General features: G+C 48.0%; 1 protein-coding gene across 1 annotated transcript in view; it reads left to right on the top strand.

The window, feature by feature from the left end:
• Positions 1–19,648, top strand: part of LOC144826522 (uncharacterized) — a 592,534-nt gene that overhangs the window by 420,268 nt on the left and 152,618 nt on the right. The window contains exon 7 of the mRNA XM_078684945.1: positions 11,327–11,739. Coding sequence (XP_078541071.1) covers positions 11,327–11,739 — 413 coding nt within the window. The remainder of the gene's footprint in view (positions 1–11,326; positions 11,740–19,648) is intronic.

Consider the following 19,648-nt stretch of genomic DNA (forward strand, 5'->3'; position numbering starts at 1 on the left):
GGGAGGGATGCGCATTGTCTGTTCTAACTCAGCCCATCGGCGCCAAACAACGCCCTTGTGCCTACTTCTCTGCCACTCTTGATCCAGTCGCCAGAGCTTTACCTGCCTGCCTTCGAGCAGTAGCCGCTGCTGCTGTCTCTATCCGCCAGAGTGAGGGAATTGTGCTTTCGAACTCTCTCACGGTATTAGTGCCCCATGCAGTTGACACCCTTTTGAACCAGACCAAGACTCAACACCTGACTAGTGCACGACTGACAGGGTACGAATTGACTCTACTTGCACCCCACATCACCCTGAAGAGATGCACGACATTGAATCCTGCTACACTGTTACCCTTGCCCGAAAATGACCCCGATGTGCCCCCTATACATGACTGTGTGACCCTCACGGACGAACAGACTAGGAGTAGAATTGACCTCCGAGACATTGCTTTTACAGATCCTGATGGAGAACTATGGGTAGATGGCTCCTGTATCAAACTCCCAGACGGCACCACTTCTGCTGCCTATGCGGTGACGACAGCTCGAACAGTAGTTGAAACAGCTCGCATCACACAACGATCCGCACAGGCAGCAGAACTAATTGCCCTCACACGAGCATGTATCATAGCAGCAGGAACCACGGCAAACATTTACACGGACAGCCAGTACGCCTTCGGGGTGGTGCATCATTTTGGGCTCCTGTGGAGGGAAAGGGGATTCCTGACGTCCCACGGTATGCCCATCCTTCACGGAGATTTAGTCTCCGCCCTGATTGAAGCAGTTCTTCTCCCCAAACAGTTAGCAGTGATCAAATGCCAGGCACACAAGAAGGTGACAGATTTAGTTGGACAGGGAAACGCACTAGCCGACATCACTGCCCGAACCACAGCTGAGAATAGGACAACGACACGCATGTATGTGACCAGGTCACAAGCAGAAAAATGGACCGACGCTAGGGAAACGATCAGGGATATCCAATCGGCCAGCACACCTCTCGAACTGACTGAATGGGCATGGGTGGGTCTAAGGGACGATGAAGGCTGCTGGCGGACAAAGGACACGAACAAATGGTTGCTGCCTGATGCATATTTGATCCCCATACTGACAATGGCACACTCCCCTGCACACATAGGCTCTGCCCACATGATTGAACTCATTTCCAAAGTCTGGCACAACAACAAGATCCCCGACTCGGCCAAACGCCTAGTCCAGCAGTGCCTTATCTGCCTACAACACAACCCCGGGAAAGGAACTGTGGTACCCCGGGGAGGGTTTGGGATCCCCGACCACCCCTTTGAGGTCCTCCAGATGGATTACATCCAATTAGAGAGGTGCCAAGGCTTGAAGTACGTATTAGTCATTGTATGTGCCTTCAGCAAATGGGTGGAAGCCTATCCGACCCGTGATAACACTGCCATGACTACTGCCAAAGTACTACTGAAAGAGTTTTTCCCTCGCTACGGCCTTTGTCGAATTTTATGGAGCGACAATGGCCCCCACTTCATAGCTGAAGTTATCCAACTAATCCTCAAGGGGTTGGGGGTAAAACAGAGGTTCCATGCAGTCTTCCACCCCCAATCCGCTGGCCTGGTTGAACGACACAACGCTACACTGAAACTGAAACTGTCAAAAATAGTGGCCACCACAGGACTTAAGTGGCCAGATGCGCTTCCACTGGCATTACTATCGATGCGCTCCACTCCCACTAAGCACCACTTGACCCCCTACGAAGTTGTGTTTGGGCGGCCTATGAACCTCTGGACTGCCCCCAAACCGACCTCCATTCACGACGTCCCCGACGTCCTGCTGTCAGATTATTTGTACAAATTAACTAAAACGTTGTCTGTCATTCATCAACAGGTGCAGCAGGCCATCCCCGATGCTTCCAGGGGTCCCGGTCACGATATCCAACCGGGGGACTACGTCCTAATCCGGAACTTTCAACGAGCGAAGAGTCTGGAACCCCGGTGGACGGGCCCCTGGCAAGTACTGATCACCACTCGGACGGCTCTTCGAGTGGAGGGGAAGAAGAACTGGCTGCACGCACACCACTGCAAGAAGGTTTCCTCGACCCTGGCCACGACAGACAACGTCAGCACCCAAGAAGAGCTCCTGAACAAAGACCGACCATCACTGAACTGCTATCCTGATACCGAGGCACTTGAACTTGCAAAACACTCTGATCCCACTGTGCCTTCCCGAGAAGGGTATTTCCTGCGTCGAAAGGAGGGAGCTTCGGCTAAGTAGGCCACTGACTAAGTTAAAAATCTCAGAACGGTGACCCAAAGCAACCAAGGGTTACCCGGAGAGAAGCTAAACAAAGTCTGTGGTTCTGCCCACTACCGAGCACCTTGAAGATGAAGATGATGGAAGCGCCAGATAAGAAGATGATGGAAGCGCCAGATAAGAAGATGATGGAAGCGCCAGATAAGAAGACGTCGGAAGCAACCGGAAATACCCGCTACAGGAACCCAAAGACTGATAATTTGCACAAATCAAAGACAATTGCTTTCTTCATTGTCTTCCTCTTTTGCCTCCTCCTCATGACTTCCTTCTGGATCTTGGAGGAAAGCACACCCGCTCACCAGATGTTGCCAACCACTGTCCAGCCAACCACCATGAAAGAGCACCACCTGATCACCCTTTCACCTCAGCTCCGAGAAAGGCGTAAGGAGTTCTGGAACAATTCCTTCGTACAACTGTTGCACCAGCACAACCTTGCTGCAAATGCCACGAACTGCTGGATCTGTGGGTTGCTCCCACATGCTACCGGACACTCCATCCCCTTCATCCCTTCTCCTTTCTCAGTTCACGGCTCCTGCCTCGCCTGGTTGATCCTCATGCAGGAAAGCCACAAGGACAACGCCGCTTCTGGTCAAACAGTGTCACACTTCTACTATGGGTTCTGGCTGAACAAAACAGGAAAGATGTCTGCTCCCTTTTGTCCTGCAATTTCAGGTTCAACCTTCCTTACGAACATCCCTGCCAAAGAAAGGGTCGAAATGCAAGTGCTCCACAATCCAGCCAGACCCACCTTCTCCCACCTGCGGAAACAAACGGCTGCCACCCTGACCGTGGCCCTGTCTGTCATCAATGTCACAGGACTCGTATGCCTCGAAGGACAAGGAACGCAGCTGGTGGGTCACAGTTCTTGTCGCATCACCAAAACATTGGTCTCAGCTGACCCCCCCTCCTTTGTTGCTTCCCCGAATATGTACTTTGTTTGTGGCACCAAAGCTTACACTTGGCTCCCAAAAGGCTGGAGGGGTACGTGCTACATCGCCTTCATTCTTCCTCCCACGTATGTGGCTTCAGCCTACCACCACCGGCAAAAGCGCGCAGGAGATGTTGAACAAGTCGACTCCACCGGAGCACAGTTCCTGGATGCAGCAAAGGGACTTGTTCCTCTGTGGGGACCAATGGCAAATAGCCGCGCTATCCGACACCTGACTCAGGCAGTAGAAACAACCATTAACATCACCGCTGGCATCCTTGCTAACAACACGGCTCAGCTTCAGGCAGTCCGCCTCGTGGCTCTTCAAAACCGTCTTGTTCTAGATGTGGTTCTGGCTGACCGTGGAGGTGCATGCCGCATCATCGGCTCCAGCTGTTGCACCTACGTGCCAGATAACTCACCTTCAGTCTACAAAGCAATCGAACACCTCCACAGACTGTCCTCGGAGGTTCACCAGGAGCAGGAAGGATGGTCGCTTGGAGGCTGGTTCTGGGACACTTTGAAGAACTGGGCATGGAGATTGTTCACGTTTTTATTGATACCAATCATGATACTATGTGGGTGTTGTTTAGGTATTCAATGTTTACCACCTTTATGTGCACTCATTTCCAACTGTATGTGCCCAAAGACTTTGAACTTTAAAACTGAGCACATGAGCCCCCTATACGAGATAGAGGTGCGTGGTCTCATGGGGATCGATCCGAACTGACAAGCTGGCGAGATATGTTAAAGGGAGGACTGTGGAATTTTAGTTTCGTGTACTGAACATCATCTACGCCATCTTGCAGACTCATGTATGAGCATTTACGACAGCCATTTTAGGTACCATGGTCTCCCTGTTCACGATCGCCCGTCAGCACACTTCCCTGAACCTTGCAAGCCTTCCCCGCGCACCCTGGCTACCCCCGCACTCACATGCACAAGTCATGAACCCTCCCCTCCCATGACTCTGTCTCAGGAAATCACACCCCGCGCCTGACCAACACCTCCTTTCCGTCCATGAATACCCCTCCTTTGATGACCCCTTCCTCTGAGCCCGACTGCCTGTACGAACCGCTGGTCAGCCTTTAGCCCGAGGATATAGTTTATTGCCCACTACTGTATGCACTCGCTTTTCCTGAAAGGAGCCACTATTGATCATGACCTCCCCACCCCCTGAGATTCGATCAGGCGCACACATTCCAAAGGAATCGGCAGAACACTCAGCTGCGTGATAGCCCCCTCCCAATCATATGAGAGGAAAGGGCCTCTACTGTTGTCATGTGTTGGAAGGGGCCGGAACTGGGGGGTGCCGGGGATGTCGTTCTCATACTTCACAATGTCCTTGTTGTAATAAAGAACGTTCACATGTCTTAAACCAGTGTATAAAAGAGCAGGTCTCAAAGAGGCTGGGAGAGCACCTCGAGACGATACCTTGTTGTCCGATCTGATGTGTTCTACTCCGTCGGAATAAAACTTGTTTCCTGTCTTCCTGTCTGCAGCGCCTGCCTCTTTATTGAATAACTTCGTATGGTATTAGAGGCGTTTTTACGCCGGGCAAATTTAACTTAGGAAACATCAACTGAAATCGCCTGACCATTTTGAATTGATCTTTATCACTAGGAGTTCTGGGGTGAACCTGTTGGCTCTCTTGCTGGTTTCTGTGAGGGTTTTTTTTTCAGCGGCTAATGTGTTGGTGCAGTCGTCCATCGATCGTCTGAGGGTGCGCACACCATCGTCGGGGTTGGAGGTGTTGGTCGGTGGGTTGAGTGCAAGGTTTGTCTGTAGTTGTACTTCGGTGATTTTGCCCCAGTAGCAACGGGGGATCTGTAGGGTACAGTGATGTGTGACGGGTTTCCGAAAGGGCAAGTGGATGCAGTGGTGGTCGGTCCAGGTGGGTTCAGAGACGTGGTTGAAGGAGATGTGGGGGCTTGAAGAGAAGATGGCGTTGAGCGTGTGTCCGGCGATGTGGGTCGTCGTCGTGAGGGTGCCTCTTTGGTTGGTCTCGGGGTCCGTGTGGATCTGAAAGTGCATGTGTTCGGCGGTGCTGAGAGTGTCACCTGCAATAGACAATTTTTCTCTGTGGCATTCGTAATTTATTTAGAAAGTTTTATAGAGCGCAAACAAGACCCTTGCGGGTATCGGAGCGCTTTACAGTAAAAAGTGTATAGGCATATCAAACAATACAAGTAAGCACAACCGTAAGGATAACATCAAAAAGCTTAATGAAAGAGCAAAAGGACAAATCAAACAATTAAGGATAAGCAGGACCATAAAGAATGGCAGCAAAGACAATCAACTGATAGAAGGGCAAATCAGATAAGGTGCAAAACTGTACCGGTTGGTTTTGAAGGATGATGGTAATACATTGATGATAAAAACGACAAAATAAGTGGAACAAAGCTGTACATATAAAAGCCAAGCATTAAATTGGTAGGAAAGAAGAATGGAAAAGGGGTTCTCCACAGTCTTGTGAGGCAATGTTTACGTAAATTTAACCATAAGGATGCCTTTTACTTCCAGTTTGAAGGAAGAGGTGGAGGGGTTCAGTCTTATTTCTGGTGGTAGGGTATTCCATATCCTAGGTGCCATTCCTGAGAAGGAGCGATTATACTTTTTTTCTTATTTAATTTTTGAGGTTTCAGAAGGAGGTTGTCCGCACTTCTTGTTGATCTTGACCCTCCAGATATTGTGAGTTTTTGTGTGAGATAGCTGGGCGCATTTTGATGTAGGGCCCTGTGCGTCATGCAAGCTATTTTCAGGTGGATTCTGGCTTCAAATGGCAGCCAGTTTAAAGATTTGAGATCTGGGGAGATGTGGGCCCTTTTTTCCGAGCCAGTGATGAGTCTCGCTGCCGCGTTGGCGGAGGCTCTTAGAGGAGCTGTAGTGGCTTTGGGGAAACTGCATAACGAGACACTTCCATAGTCCAGCCGAGGTAAAACTAGAGCCTGAACCGCTAACTTGAAGTCATTGGGATGTAGGAAGGGCTTCAGCTTCCTTATTGTATTGATCTGAAAGTTTGCTCCCCTTGTTGCATTACTAATATGCTTCTGCATATTAAGGTTACTGTCCAAAGTTATACCAAGTGATTTCGCCAAATCCACGATGGTTGGTTGAACATCAAGTGCTGTGAGGTGTTTTATCAAATTGTGCATAGTGGGGACTTTGGCGAGTGGAGCAATAAGGAGGAATTCAGTTTTTAAAGCATTCAGTTTGAGGTGATTCATTGCCAGCCATGTTTTGGTGGTAGTATGGTTGAGTAAACTAATGTCGTCCAAGGTGTTGATCTTGAGGTAGAGTTGAGTATCGTCTGCATACATGTGGAATTGCACGTTGGATGTTTGTAATAGATCGGTGAGTGGTTCCATGAAGAGGTTGAAGAGTGTAGGGGATAACGAGGAACCTTGTGGGACACCTAGCATAACAGGAACTGGTATGGACAGTGTGTTGTAGACCTTGAATTTTTGAGTCCGGTTATGCAGAAAAGAGGTAAACCAGTCGAGCACTCGTCCTGAAAGACCCATTCTGTGTTTCAACAGATCTGTCAAGTGATCGTGTTTGACCGTGTCGAACGCTGAGGAAAGGTCTAATAGGATGAGGAGACATGCTTCGTTATGATCGAGGAGTTGAAGTGCATCATCAATGATGTGTGTCGTGGCTGATTCCGTGCTGTGATTTGCCCGGAAGGAGATTGAAGTGGTTGATATGTTTTGTCAGTTGTTGAACACATTTTTCCAGAAGTTTGGCCAGGGTGGGAATATTGGAGATTGGGCGGTAGTTGTCTGTGGGTTTCTTACCCACAGCTGATCCCACGGACCTCAACAACTACACTTGCTCTTCCTTTAGGGAGTCCGGGATGCAGCCTTGTTGAAGTGAACTGTTGATGACCTTGGTCCATATGGGTAGTAGCAAAGGTGTAAGATCTTTAACCGCATTTGCGGGGAGAGGGTCAGTGAGAAATTTGCCTATAGCTTCTTCAGAATGGGAGTAAAAGTATGACCATGTTGCATTGTTTTTCAAGGTAAACTTTGATGGGATTTGTTGAGGAGCGTTTAGGGGTGGGGGGGGATTTGGTGAGGGGGGCCAGAGTGAGAGATTAAGTCCTTGAGGAGATCTTTCTTGATGTTCTCCGTATTTAGGTTAAAGTGGTTAGAAAAGTCATCGCAAGATGGTTGTGGGTGGGTGAGTTAGTTCAAGAGGCCGTTGCGGTTGGTCCTTAGATTGCGTTTTGATTAATTCAAAAAGTTTTTTGGGGCGATTTTTTGCCTGATAAAGTTGTTGGCTAAAGAAGTCTGCTTTAGTGCGTTTGACCTTACGAAAATAAGCATTTCTCTTTCTTTTTAGAGTCAGGACGAGCTTGGCGGATGGTACTGATCTCCAGTTGCGTTCGGCAGTTCTGAGAGAACGTCTGTCCTCGTTAAGGAGACCGTTGAACCAGGGTTTAGAGTCTTTTGTGGAGACTCTCTTTAGTTGCAGGGGAGCAAATTCGTTAATTATCAAGGTCATGGAGTTTAGGTAGTGGTTGGTGAGGTCAGTTACGTTGGAAGTTCCAGCGGGGGGGAGAAGTAGATTCTTGCTAGAGGCGGGTAAGGAGTTTGTGTTGAGCTTTTTCCCGTCCCTTTTCCATACCTTAGGTTTTGTAGCTTGGGCAAAGGTCAGCTTGATTGTTTCATTGATGAAGAAGGTGATGATGTGATGGTCAGACAAGTCACAGGGGAGGATCGATTCCAGTTGGGTGGCATCAGTCTTAGCGATTATTAAGTCCAAGATTGTGCCTTTATTGTGTGTCGGACTGTTGCACAATTGATTGAGGTCTAAGGCGTTGAGGAAGTTTTTGAGGCTGTTGACCACCGTGTCGTTAGGGTCGTTCCAGTGGAGGTTAAAGTCACCCAGGAAAATCTGTGTGTTTCATCGACCCAAGAGTGATGTGATCAGGTCCATGAGGTGTTCTGTGAATAGGAGGTTGTCGCCAGATGGGTGATAGATGATAAGGAGCGAGCCGACAGGTTTACCATTACTGTTGATGTCGAGACTGATGCATTCACAGGAGGGGAGTAACGAGGGTATGGCTCTGTTTATGGTGATGTTGCTGCGGTGTATGCACGCAATACCACCTCCAATCTTGCCTCCCAACCTGTCCAGTCCGATGATGTCATAGTTAGGGGGAAACAGAATGTCCATGAGGGGCGAGGAAGAGACTGTAAGCCACGTTTCAGTGAGTATGATGAGGTCAAGGTTAGTCGAGATAATGAGGTCGGCTATGTCAGTGGCGTGTTTCGAAGCCGATCTGCAATTCAGGAGTGAGCATTTAAGATGGGGGAAGAGGTGAATTCCTGGATGAGAGGGACTTTACAGAGATTATTGATGATGATTCCTCTGTTGTTGTGAGTTGAGGGCCTGTGAGGGTTTGCGAGGATAGAGGGTATGGTGCCCCTAGTCCGGGTGTAAACAAACAGTCAGCCATTTTGCCAGGAACAAAAAAAACTACCTCAGTAATAGTGCAGATAACAAAAATATAACTGAGAAATATACAAAAATAAAAATGTATTGTCGACACAGCAAATGTACTAAAGTCGAAAGTTCGAGCCAGCCGAGGAAGCAAGCAAGCAAAAACCAACTTGCCTTAGGTCACGTCGATGCGCTCTGCAGGGCTGAAACACAGCCTCAATCCAAGAGCCGCCGTTGATCCGAGCCGGGAGCCAGCATGAGGAAATTGTTATTGAGGGAGTCTGCACAGAGGGCGGGGTCGCGAGAGCGATCCTTGGTGCCGGGTCGGTCCTTGTTGTTGTCCTCTTTCCACGGGGCTCCCGCCCTGTGGATCCGCTGCTGTTGAACGTTGTAGGAGGGGGGGCTCCGAGTTATCCGAGGCAGCAAGACGCAACCTCCTCCAGGCGCCGCCGGGGTGCGAAAGACTTGGCCCCAAAAAGCGAGCAGACCGGCAATGGCTCGGATGCCTCAATGGCTGCACAGCGTCTTGGTCTGCGGGGGTCCCGCACGGCGGCTCCACTGCAGTTGTAGGGGGGGGTGAACCTTTCAGTGGCAGCAGGACACCCCCTCCTCTGGGAACCATCGGAGTGTGAATGTCCCCGAGCCCACAGAGGGTCTTCGAGGTCTGAGGGGTCCTCGCAACGCTCCGAGCAGGAGTCTGCTGTCCCGTCAAACCTATACCGCTGGCCTCTAGTCTGAGGGGCAGGCTGTGACCACGACACAGAGGCCCAGTCGCCCTGCCTCAAAGACCGTCCACCATCCAGTCCGTCTAGCCCTGCCACTCTCCGGGGATCGCCAACAAAGTGGGCAGAAGCAGCCGATGTCCCACGCAGGGGCCTGCAGCAACAGCCCGAGGGGCACCCGGGCCGCGAAGTGTGACAGCTGTAAAGATACCAAAGCAACTTCCGATTATGGTGGACTTATATCAAAGCAGCCTTTTTTAGGTCGAGCCTAGGTAGCGCATGCGCTATCTGCAAGACTGTTGAAGCTCTCCTCTGTAGGCTTTTGGCACGCCCATCATTGTCTTTCGCTATTTGTTGTGCAATTCAGAAATGCACCTTTTTATTGATGTATTCGCTATAATTGTTCCTCCTTTGGGTGCTTGGTTTCCTCCTAGGCGATTTCACTAAGTAATTAATTTTAGGTCTAGCCTAGACAGCGCTTGTGCTGTCTGGAAGATCTATTGTATTTGTGGTATCCGGAGTTCAGCCCGAGGACTTATCTGCTTTCGCCTTTGCTTAGGGACTTTTTATTTTCTGCCTCTATTTACCTGCCTTAATAGAAAACGACCATTAGAGGTCTGTAAAATACCAGAATTGCTTTCTGCTTGTTCAACTTCCTCTAATTAACTGTCTTGATAGAAAACGACCAGTAGAGGTCAGTAGAATACCAGAATTGCTTTCTGCTTAGGGACTTTCTTTTTTTATTTTTCTGGCAACTGCCTTTATTTAACTTTCTTGATTGAAGATGACCAGCAGATGTCAGTAAAATACCAGAATTACTTTAGCATTCCCTAGATTCCAGGCCATTGAAACTTGTATTCAAAGAGCACCCGTAGACAATAATATTTTTTTTCAAATATTGTATTTTCAGTGATATGACCACAGAAGGGGCTGATTGTATATTAAAAACAGTGATTTGGACAATACAATTTCCATTTTTTTACTCAAACTCTTTGTATGTTGGGATAAAATTGTGCTTCATAAATATAACATGGGAGCTAGTTTGATTTATTTTTTACTCCACTCACCTGAGTACCATATGACAAACTTTGATGTTTAGTTTAACGCACAATACCACACATACAATACGTATCGATTCACCAACACACAAATCAACACTACCCAGTATTTAGTTATTACTCCACATAATATCTTCAGTGCAAAATAATTCAACTCCACATAATAACACTCTACTCACTGCCACATAATTACACACCAAATAAAATAACACTATACCACATAGCAAAAATCTCCAAAAAATCACTCTGCACCATGCCACATAATTTCATCCACAAAATTTCACTCCATGCCACACTATTCAACTCAAAACATTTCCATTCAACACCACATAATTTGACAACAACCCACACAATTCTAATCAACAACACAATTACATAGCACACCACATACATCCACTGCATACCACATACATCCACTGCATACCACATAATGACACATCATACCACAACATTCTACAAAACACCACATATTTAAACTTCACTACATAACACTCCACAACACAAAATAACATTCTACATAATTACACTCCATAACATATAATCCCACTAAGCATAATTCCAATACACTTAAATACAAAATGATTACTATCCACATAATTCCACTGCACATCATGCCACATAATTCCACTACACAAATCCACTCCACACAATTCCACGCCACACAATGACACAACTAACAACTAGACCGATTGCATTTCCAATGCTTGTTATTTCAGGGTTCTTAGCTCTTGCATTGGAGGAATGTACAATCATTTTAGAAAAAATTCAGGAAAGGCACATTTTGTGTTGGTACACATGTAACACAAAAGTGATGAGATATTTCACTCCTAATGCCAATGTGGACTGTCATCTTTGCTACACCTACAAAGACAACAATTAATATTGTTTTCTTTGTGCATCTAGTTGAAGAGGGATATTGATGCAGAAAAGGCTGGACTTGAGTTTGTCCCCTACCAGCAGCTTCAGGCATCAGCCTCAGCAGACTCCACTCCAGCTACAATCCCTGGCAAGGAGACCAAGACTGGGCATGAACACCAGAGCACTGATGAAGCGGAGGCGAAAGAATGTTTAGAAACCGTCAGTGGAGCAGAGGATGAGGATGAAGACAGTGATGACTCCGATAGCTGGGTGAGCTGTGATGAAGATGAACCCCAATCTACAAGCAATATTGCGGGCCCCAGTGTTCGTCGTGTGGAGGAAGATGGAGGCCCTGGTCCAAGGAAAGGGACTGAGATCCGCCTGCTTGACTTGCACTTGGGAGAAGGAATTGGAACACTGGTGGCTCAGCAGATCACAGTTTCACTGCAGTGCAACAGGTAATGCCTTTACCAAAAGTAGTAGGACAGAGATTAATGTTCCACACAGTTTTTTAAAATACAAATATTGTATTAATAATTCTATAACAAAACAGGGGCAGCATTTTCGACAGTTGTTTTATACCTAGTTGTTTTATATTTGTATACATCACTACCAAAAATATGAATCTGGTTGGTGCCAATAGCTCCCAAGCATTGTCGGCTGAAAACCGTTCTGCTCCTAACCCCATGGCCCCAATATGTTTTGATCTTTGTATATGCACCCATACGACACACATATTGATTCTCTCCATGATCCTATAGATACCGGCCCTGCCTTCCTCCTCGATTAGCTTAGCATGGTGTCGCCTCTACTCTCCACATCTCTGCAATGTCATGTTTTACTATAAGTCCAAACCCGCAAAAAAGTCACAGATATCTGCCATTGTCGAAGTATTCCAGGATTGTCAATATTGCTATCTGTAGTGTTGATGTCCCAGAATCATGCAAGGAGAGTCTTCCTCTGCCTCTCCCCCAAAAGTCGTTCCCGACTTGTGTCTTATTCATGCTCTCAAGAAAGACTTGAGTGAGGAGTTGATGCAAACTTTTTATTTTTATTGACAGGATAAATTGGAAACGTCAAGTATATTTTTTTCTTGACTAGAATAACATTCGTAGAATTTCCTGCCACATGCTAGGTTTTATGTCATTTTTAGTCTCTGCCCATTTGGCAGTATTAAATTTGAGCCGGAAGTTGCAGATGCAGCCTACCAGCGCTCCTTTTTGGGGACCAGGACTTCTTTTCCCTTAACTCGGAGCAATAGAGACAAACACGAACAAGGGGGAAAGGAGAAGGAAGGGAAAGGCGGGAAAACTTTGACGGAGGGTGTCAATAGGAACCCGCACACTGAGGTAAAGGGGCAGGGCGTGTCTGATGGTGCATTAAAGTGGCATGAGGTGGAATTAAGACTACGCAGCCGTGGTGCTCGGCCCACCGACATGAAATAGTGCCAGGCAGGGCTTCTGAGCGGAGCTTTGGGCACTGGCAGTTATTCTTTTGCAAGTGAAATACTGCCTTTTGGTGTCCAACACAGCACATTCTGAATGCAGAGAGTGGGCACAAGAGCATATGAATGAGCCGTCTAATGCAGTCCTTTATTAGTCATCTGTGTGCAGTTCCTCTAATGCGAGACTCCGTGTCTTGGGGTAAAGCTGCTCTGTGCTTCTTCCGCCACTTTCTCTGCAGTGCCTGATTCAAGCCATTGCTACTAATGTTGTCCTTGCCTCCAGATTTTTCAAAATATTTTTTTATTGAAAATGTGAACTAGTCAAGTGCCCAAGATTATACTGTGCAACATATAGTACAAGCATCCTGGCTATTATTACAATTCAGTTTCCTCTTTGTCATATTCTCTAGTGCGCCCCCCCCCCTCGCCCCCCCTCCCAAGTCCTGCAGATTCTCTTGTTCGAGATAAAAATGCCCCCTCTATGCGCGTTCCATTTCTCCCCATTTCTTACTCCCATTTTTTCGGGCAGCCTCTGGACATATACGCATCTTTTTCAGGCAACATACATTTATCCATATAATTTTGTCCATCCCTGCATGGTGGGTGTCTCACTCGATCCCCATCTTAGAGCCATGTTTCACTTGGGCTGGGTTTACGCACATCTGCTTAGTAGCTGTTAGGTCAGTGGCTTCCCCAAGGATCAATATGCCTAGTTTAGGCATTAGGTGAATCTCTTACTCACATACATTTTGCATCTGGATCGTGATTGTTCCTCAAAATGGCTGAATTGCTGGGCAGTCCCAGACAGTGTGATAAAATGTGCCCTCTTCTGTGCATCGTCTAATGCACTTGGAGTCTTCCCTTTGTACGATTTAAGTCAACGTCCCACCCGAGAGGTAAGTTCTATGTAGTATTTTAAGTTGAATCAATCGGTATCTCAGTGAAAATGCTGCCTCCCGGGAGGAAGTCAGTGCTTCTTGCCAATCTTCATCATCTAACTCACCTACATCCTTCTGCCAACATACTCTGAGTGAGAGCAGCGGGTCTGGCAGATTATTACTTATCTTTTGATACAACATTGATATAGCTTGCTAGGTCATTGGGTCTTAAAGTAATCTATCTTCTAATGGAGAAGCTTCTGGTAGTGTCTCATTTCGCGGGATTATTGTTAACACGTCTTATTTGCAGGTATCCAAACAATTCCTGGTTGGTCATTTGGTAGTCAGCTTGCAGTTTAGCAAATGGGATTATTTTTCCATTCTTCCAGAGACCCTCTAAGGAGGAGATGCCCCACTAGTGCCATTTATCGAACCCTGGTTGACTCCCTAGTTTGCCTAGTTGTTCTGCTGACCATAGGGGCATAGCTTGCGTCACTTTCTTGTTCTAGCCTAGTTATTTATGTGCTTGGTGCCAAATAGCAATCGTCAGAGCCATTAGGCCGGTTAGCCATTGATGTCGGTGGTCTGTGTATAGGGCTCCTTTATATCCTTCCGGACCCATCAACAGTCTGTCCATCTGGTATGCCAGGTCATTATGTCGGGTGTATGGCCAATGGTTGACACCCATCAGTTGGGCTGCCCAATAGTTCAATTTGATGTTAGGCAGTTTGTTCCCCCCGTCATACCAGCTTTTCGTCAGTTTGTTTGTTGCTATGCGTGGGGGTTTGCTATCCCAGAAGAGTGTCTTCATTTCACTTTCGATACTTATGAAGTATGTTCCAGGAACTTTGTGGGCGTTAATTTGTAATATGTATAAAAACCGCGGCAGAGCGAGCATTTTAAACAGCGCTGCACGCCCCCTTAGGGACCAAGGTAGTGTCTCCCTGTGCTGCACATCTTTTTGTAGTCTGGACAGGGGACTCAGGAGATTTTTTGTGAAGGACAGGGTGGGATGTGGTGTGATATATATCCTCAGATAGCGAAAGCCCTCCACCTCAATCCTAGCCCCACATCCGGGTGGCAGTTTTGGTGGTGGACCATGAACCATGTTTACTATTGATTTGGACCATTTGATTCTAAAACAAGAGTATTTGCCAATGGTAGTGAGTATGTGGAGGATTCTGTTAATTGACTTATCCAGGGTCTCTTAATATAGTATTATGTCGTCTGCATATAGGGATATTCTGTCTTCAAAGTTACCCGCCCATCTTAGTCCCGGGACTATCGGGTCTGTGCTCACCCAGGTTGCTAAGGGCTCCAACATTAAAGCGAATATTAGAGATAACGGGGCATCCTTGTCGCGTCCCTCTTCCAAATTAAAATGTTCGTGCAGTATGTCTATTCACAACTACTTGCGCCATCGGCTCCATGTGGAGCACCTTGATCTATTTAAAGAATTTCGGGCCGAAGCCCATATGGTCCAAGACCGTAAAGAGGTATGGCCATTCAATCATATCAAATGCCATCTGCGCATCAAGGAAGAGTATAGCAGCACTCTCTCAAAGTGTTTCTATCCTGCTCAGTACCCAGTGGAGATGACATATGTTATGTGCTGTGTTTCACCCGGGCATGAAGCCCAACTGATCTGGATGTACTATTTTGGTGATGATAGGGATTGCCCCAGTATTGGAACTTTCATAGATTCCCATGCTTTTGTATCATTCCCCGTCGTCGGAATGGGAGTCTCGGTAACAAAAATACCATAGCAGGAGGTACAAAAGAGAAAGAAAAAAGGCCTAGGCCTCATTTCCTTTTGTAGCATATCACCCTCTTTTTGTAAAATAGACCAAACTTTGCATCAGCCAATCAGAAGAGCCTCACCCCATAGAAACCTCCTGAAGGAACCTCAGAGCCTCAGATTTTCTACCGCACGTTGTGCTTAGGGAGTCTCCTTTGAGCTCTGCTCATTTCTTCTCTATTCAAAGGATTTTCTTCAAACTTTCTTCAGGATTTCTCAACAGGATTGTTTTAGGATGGCTGAAAAAGATAAGAAGAAGGCCCTTTTCAAGCCCTGCTCCACCTGTGGCAAGAAAAGTTTGTTTGTGGAAGATAGGCATAAGGATTGTATCTATTGCCTTTACCCGGATCATAAAGCGGAGGACTGTAAGATTTGCCGCACTTTCTCTACCAAGACCCTCCGGAATCGTGCTGGTAGACATTTGACCTGGCTTCAGAAACAGAAGGAGAGGAAACATGGAGTATCCAGTGACAGTGAGGGGTCATCATCAGCTGTGTCATCAAGAAGGTCAGTCAAAAGGGGTAGGGGTTCCCCTTCTCCTTCTAAGGAACATCCCTCTAAGGCCTCAAAAAAGACCCCCAGAGAGTCTGAGAGCCGGGGTCCAAGCGAATCTCCTCACCACGGTGAAAAGGAGAGGGTAGGACCATCTACACCTTCCAAGGGTGCGAAGACTGACCCAGCCTTCAAGAAACCCTCTTCCCAGTCTTCTGAGAGGAGTTCCAAGTCCTCGACGACTAAGGCGTCGACGGCGGAGTTTCCGTCGACGGAGAAATTGAAGACGAAATTAAAATTGGTCTCGTCGACGGGGGATTCGTCGACGAAGGGATCGTCGTCGAAGAAGGAAGCGTCGACGGCAGGTTCATCAGCGTCGACAGGAGGTTTGCCGTAGACGGTACCATCGACAAAGGCGTCGACGAGTACCACAGCATCGACGACGAGAGTGACAGCGACGACGAAGATAATGACGACGTCGACGACGACGGTGTCATCGACGACGACGACTTTAACAACGACTACAGCTGGATCGTCGACAGTTTCATCGTCGACGACATCGACGACACCAATCTATTCGACGAGTGTGCAACCATCGTCGACGGAACCGTCGACGATATTGTCATCTGAAAAAAGGATTACGATTTCAGTAACAAGAATAACGCCGGAGATGACATCTCCTAGGAGAGTGACCCCCTTGCCACCAGCTTTGCTTCTTGAGGAAGGGGAGTCGGATGAGGATGACCAGGACTCGTATGGCTATGCCAAAAGTCCCTCTCAACTTCTGGTCAAATGTCAAGACACAGACTCTGAAGGGGGATATGACCAGGAGGATGGTGGCCATCATCAAGCGGCCCAGTCACAATATTATTCTGGGCAGGATATGGTTACAGTACCTTCTTCATTCCTACAGGCCCTGCATAAGATGCTGCAGGACTATAAATCTAAAGCTACTAGGCCAATTCTGGTTCTGTCTTGGCTTCTGCCTCAACGGCTACTCCTGGATTACCTGCTCAGGTGTCCCCTCAACCTCAGACATCCTTTCTGCAAGATCCTTCCAGGCCGGCAGATGTCCATGATGATTCCTCGGATGAGGATCAAAATTCGGATCATGACTCTGTACATATACGACGGAATGGGATGAATGCGTCATTCCGGATCTGCATTTCCAGTCCCGGATCCAGTAGATTCCCTGCCAGCGGACATAGGAGGTTTTCATCGGCTGATGGAAAGAGCAGCTGGCAGGTTCAAATTGACTATGCCTGCGGTGGCCGAGGATTGTTTCTTGTACGACTTCAAGGAACCCTACAGGAACACAACAAGATCCATACCCATAGTGGATCATCTGTGGAAGGAAGGCCTGAAGGCTATGAAGAACCCAGCGACGGTGGTCCCTGTGCTACCACGTCTGGATAAGAAATACAGAGCACCTGACGATGGGCCGGCGGCCTTAACGGGCCATCCCAAACCAGACTCAGTTATTTCGCAGCCAGCGCAGAGGAAATCCCGCAACCCCTCTGCTCCCTTAACAACTCCTCTGGACAAGGAAGGGCGGAGATTGGATAATGCTGGGAAAAGATTCTCGTCGATGGTGAGTCTTCTGGTGCGAGCTGCCAATGCCCTGGTGATATTGGGCAGTTACGACCGCCAACTTTGGTGTGATGTTGCTCCGTTCGTGGACCAGATACCCCCAGAAGCAACATCAGAGTCAAAAAAGATCTTGCAGGAGGGAGAGGCGACGTCAATGGAGATCATTGACTGTGCCATGGACATTGCAACAACAGCGTTTCGTTACTTGGCTGGGGCTGCAGTCCTCCATCGCCAGCGGTGGCTGAAGGCTACCTGGTTTCGACCGGAGATTCAAAACAAAGTCCTGGATCTTCCCTTTGATGGGGAAGCACTATTTGGAAAACTAATCGATGACACTTTTCAGGGGATCAAAAAGGACACGGAAACTGCCAGATCCTTGGGTACCCTGCAATACCGCAAGTCTCCTTTTAAGGGTTCCAGAGGCAGAGGTAATAACTACAGGGGATCCTATCAACAGCAGCGTTATTCATCCACTGGCTCAGGTTCCCAACAGTACCGCCAGCCTTATCAACAGAGACAAGGCCAATTCTCTAACTACTCCAGGCCTTACAATAGGGGGAAACAGGCTAGCCGGGGACGGGATACGTCCAAGCACCAATACCGGCCTCCTGGCTCTTCCTACTGGACCCTCCTCCAAGAAGTCATCAGTTGGAGGCAAGGTTACTAAATACCTTCAAAACTGGTCCAAAATAACATCGGACCGTTGGGTGCTCAACATAATTCGGAAAGGACATACCTTGGAATTTACGCAAGTCCCTCCACCCAAGCCCCCTGCAGCCATTCCATCGAAGCACCTGCGTCTCCTGCGGCTCGAAGTCCAACAGATGCTCTGGAAGGGAGCGATAGAGCCGGTCCCCTCCAATCAAAAGGGACAAGGGTGCTATTCCAGGTTCTTCCTGGTAAAGAAGACGCTGGAGAAATGGCGCCCCATTTTAGATCTCAGGGAGCTCAACACCTATCTCATCTCCCTGTCCGTCCGGATGGTCTCTCTCCAGGACATCTTGCGGTTCATCAGCCCGGGGGATTTCATGGCCACGCTCGATCGAGGACGCGTACTTCCATGTCCCGATTCACCCAGCACACAGAGAGTTTCTACGATTCACAGTAGCCAAGAGCCACTTTCAATTCAGGGTTTTACCCTTTGGTCTTCGCTCAGCCCCGAGGATCTTCACAATGGTGCTGGCGCCTGTAGTGGCATTCTTACGAAGAAACCATTTTCAGGTCTTCCCCTACCTGGACGATTGGTTGCTGAAGTCCCCGTCCAGGGACGCAGCGCGGGCTCTGTTCAGGCCTGTACAAACTTGTTTCGAAAGCTGGGACTCACTTTAAACAAGGAATGTCATCCCTACTCCCGTCCAGAAAAGCGCGTTTCTTGGGAGCCATCCTGGATTCAAAGCTCTCTAAAGCCTTTCCGACCCTGGAAAGAAGGGAGAAGTTACAAACCTTGGCTCGGGACTTACAAGAAAGAAGGTATCTTTCAGTACGCCGCTACAAATCTCTGCTGGAGGTAATTTCATCATGTATTCCCCTGATTCCTCACTGCAGACTGAGGATGCGTCCTCTACAGGAGCAACTAGCCAACCAATGGAAACAGGTTCACGGATCGTTCGAGGACAAGGTGACCGTCACTCCAATGATGAGGGAAGCGGCCTTTTGGTGGGAAGATCAAGACAACTTGTCCCAAGGTCTATCCTTTGTAAACGACCCGTCTCCTCAAGTAGTAACAACGGACGCGTCAATGGAGGGTTGGGGAGCAGTGATGCAAGACCTACATGTCAGCGGTCATTGGTCTACTCAGGAGCAACGGCTCCACATCAACCTTTTGGAGCTAAGAGCAATAAGACTGGCTTCCCCGCTTAGGAGGTTCGCAAGTGCTTATCAGGACGGACAACACCACGGCCATGCACTACGTGAACAAGGAAGGATGAACCAGATCTCGTCCGTTGTCGCAGGAAGCTCAACAGATCTGGGAATGGGCGATACTTCACGGAATATCGCCAAAGGCGGAACACTTGCCAGGAGTTCTAAACGAGAATGCCGCCAGACTGAGCAGGTCATCCTCAGTCAGCCACGAGTGTGAATTGAACCAGCGAGTTCTGGAAGAGGTCTTCAGCCAGTGGGGCAGACCGGAGGTGGATCTCTTTGCCACACCGACCAACAAGAAA

This window comes from Lissotriton helveticus, chromosome 3_2 (assembly GCF_964261635.1).
Source record: "Lissotriton helveticus chromosome 3_2, aLisHel1.1, whole genome shotgun sequence".
In the NCBI taxonomy this organism is placed as follows: domain Eukaryota; kingdom Metazoa; phylum Chordata; class Amphibia; order Caudata; family Salamandridae; genus Lissotriton; species Lissotriton helveticus.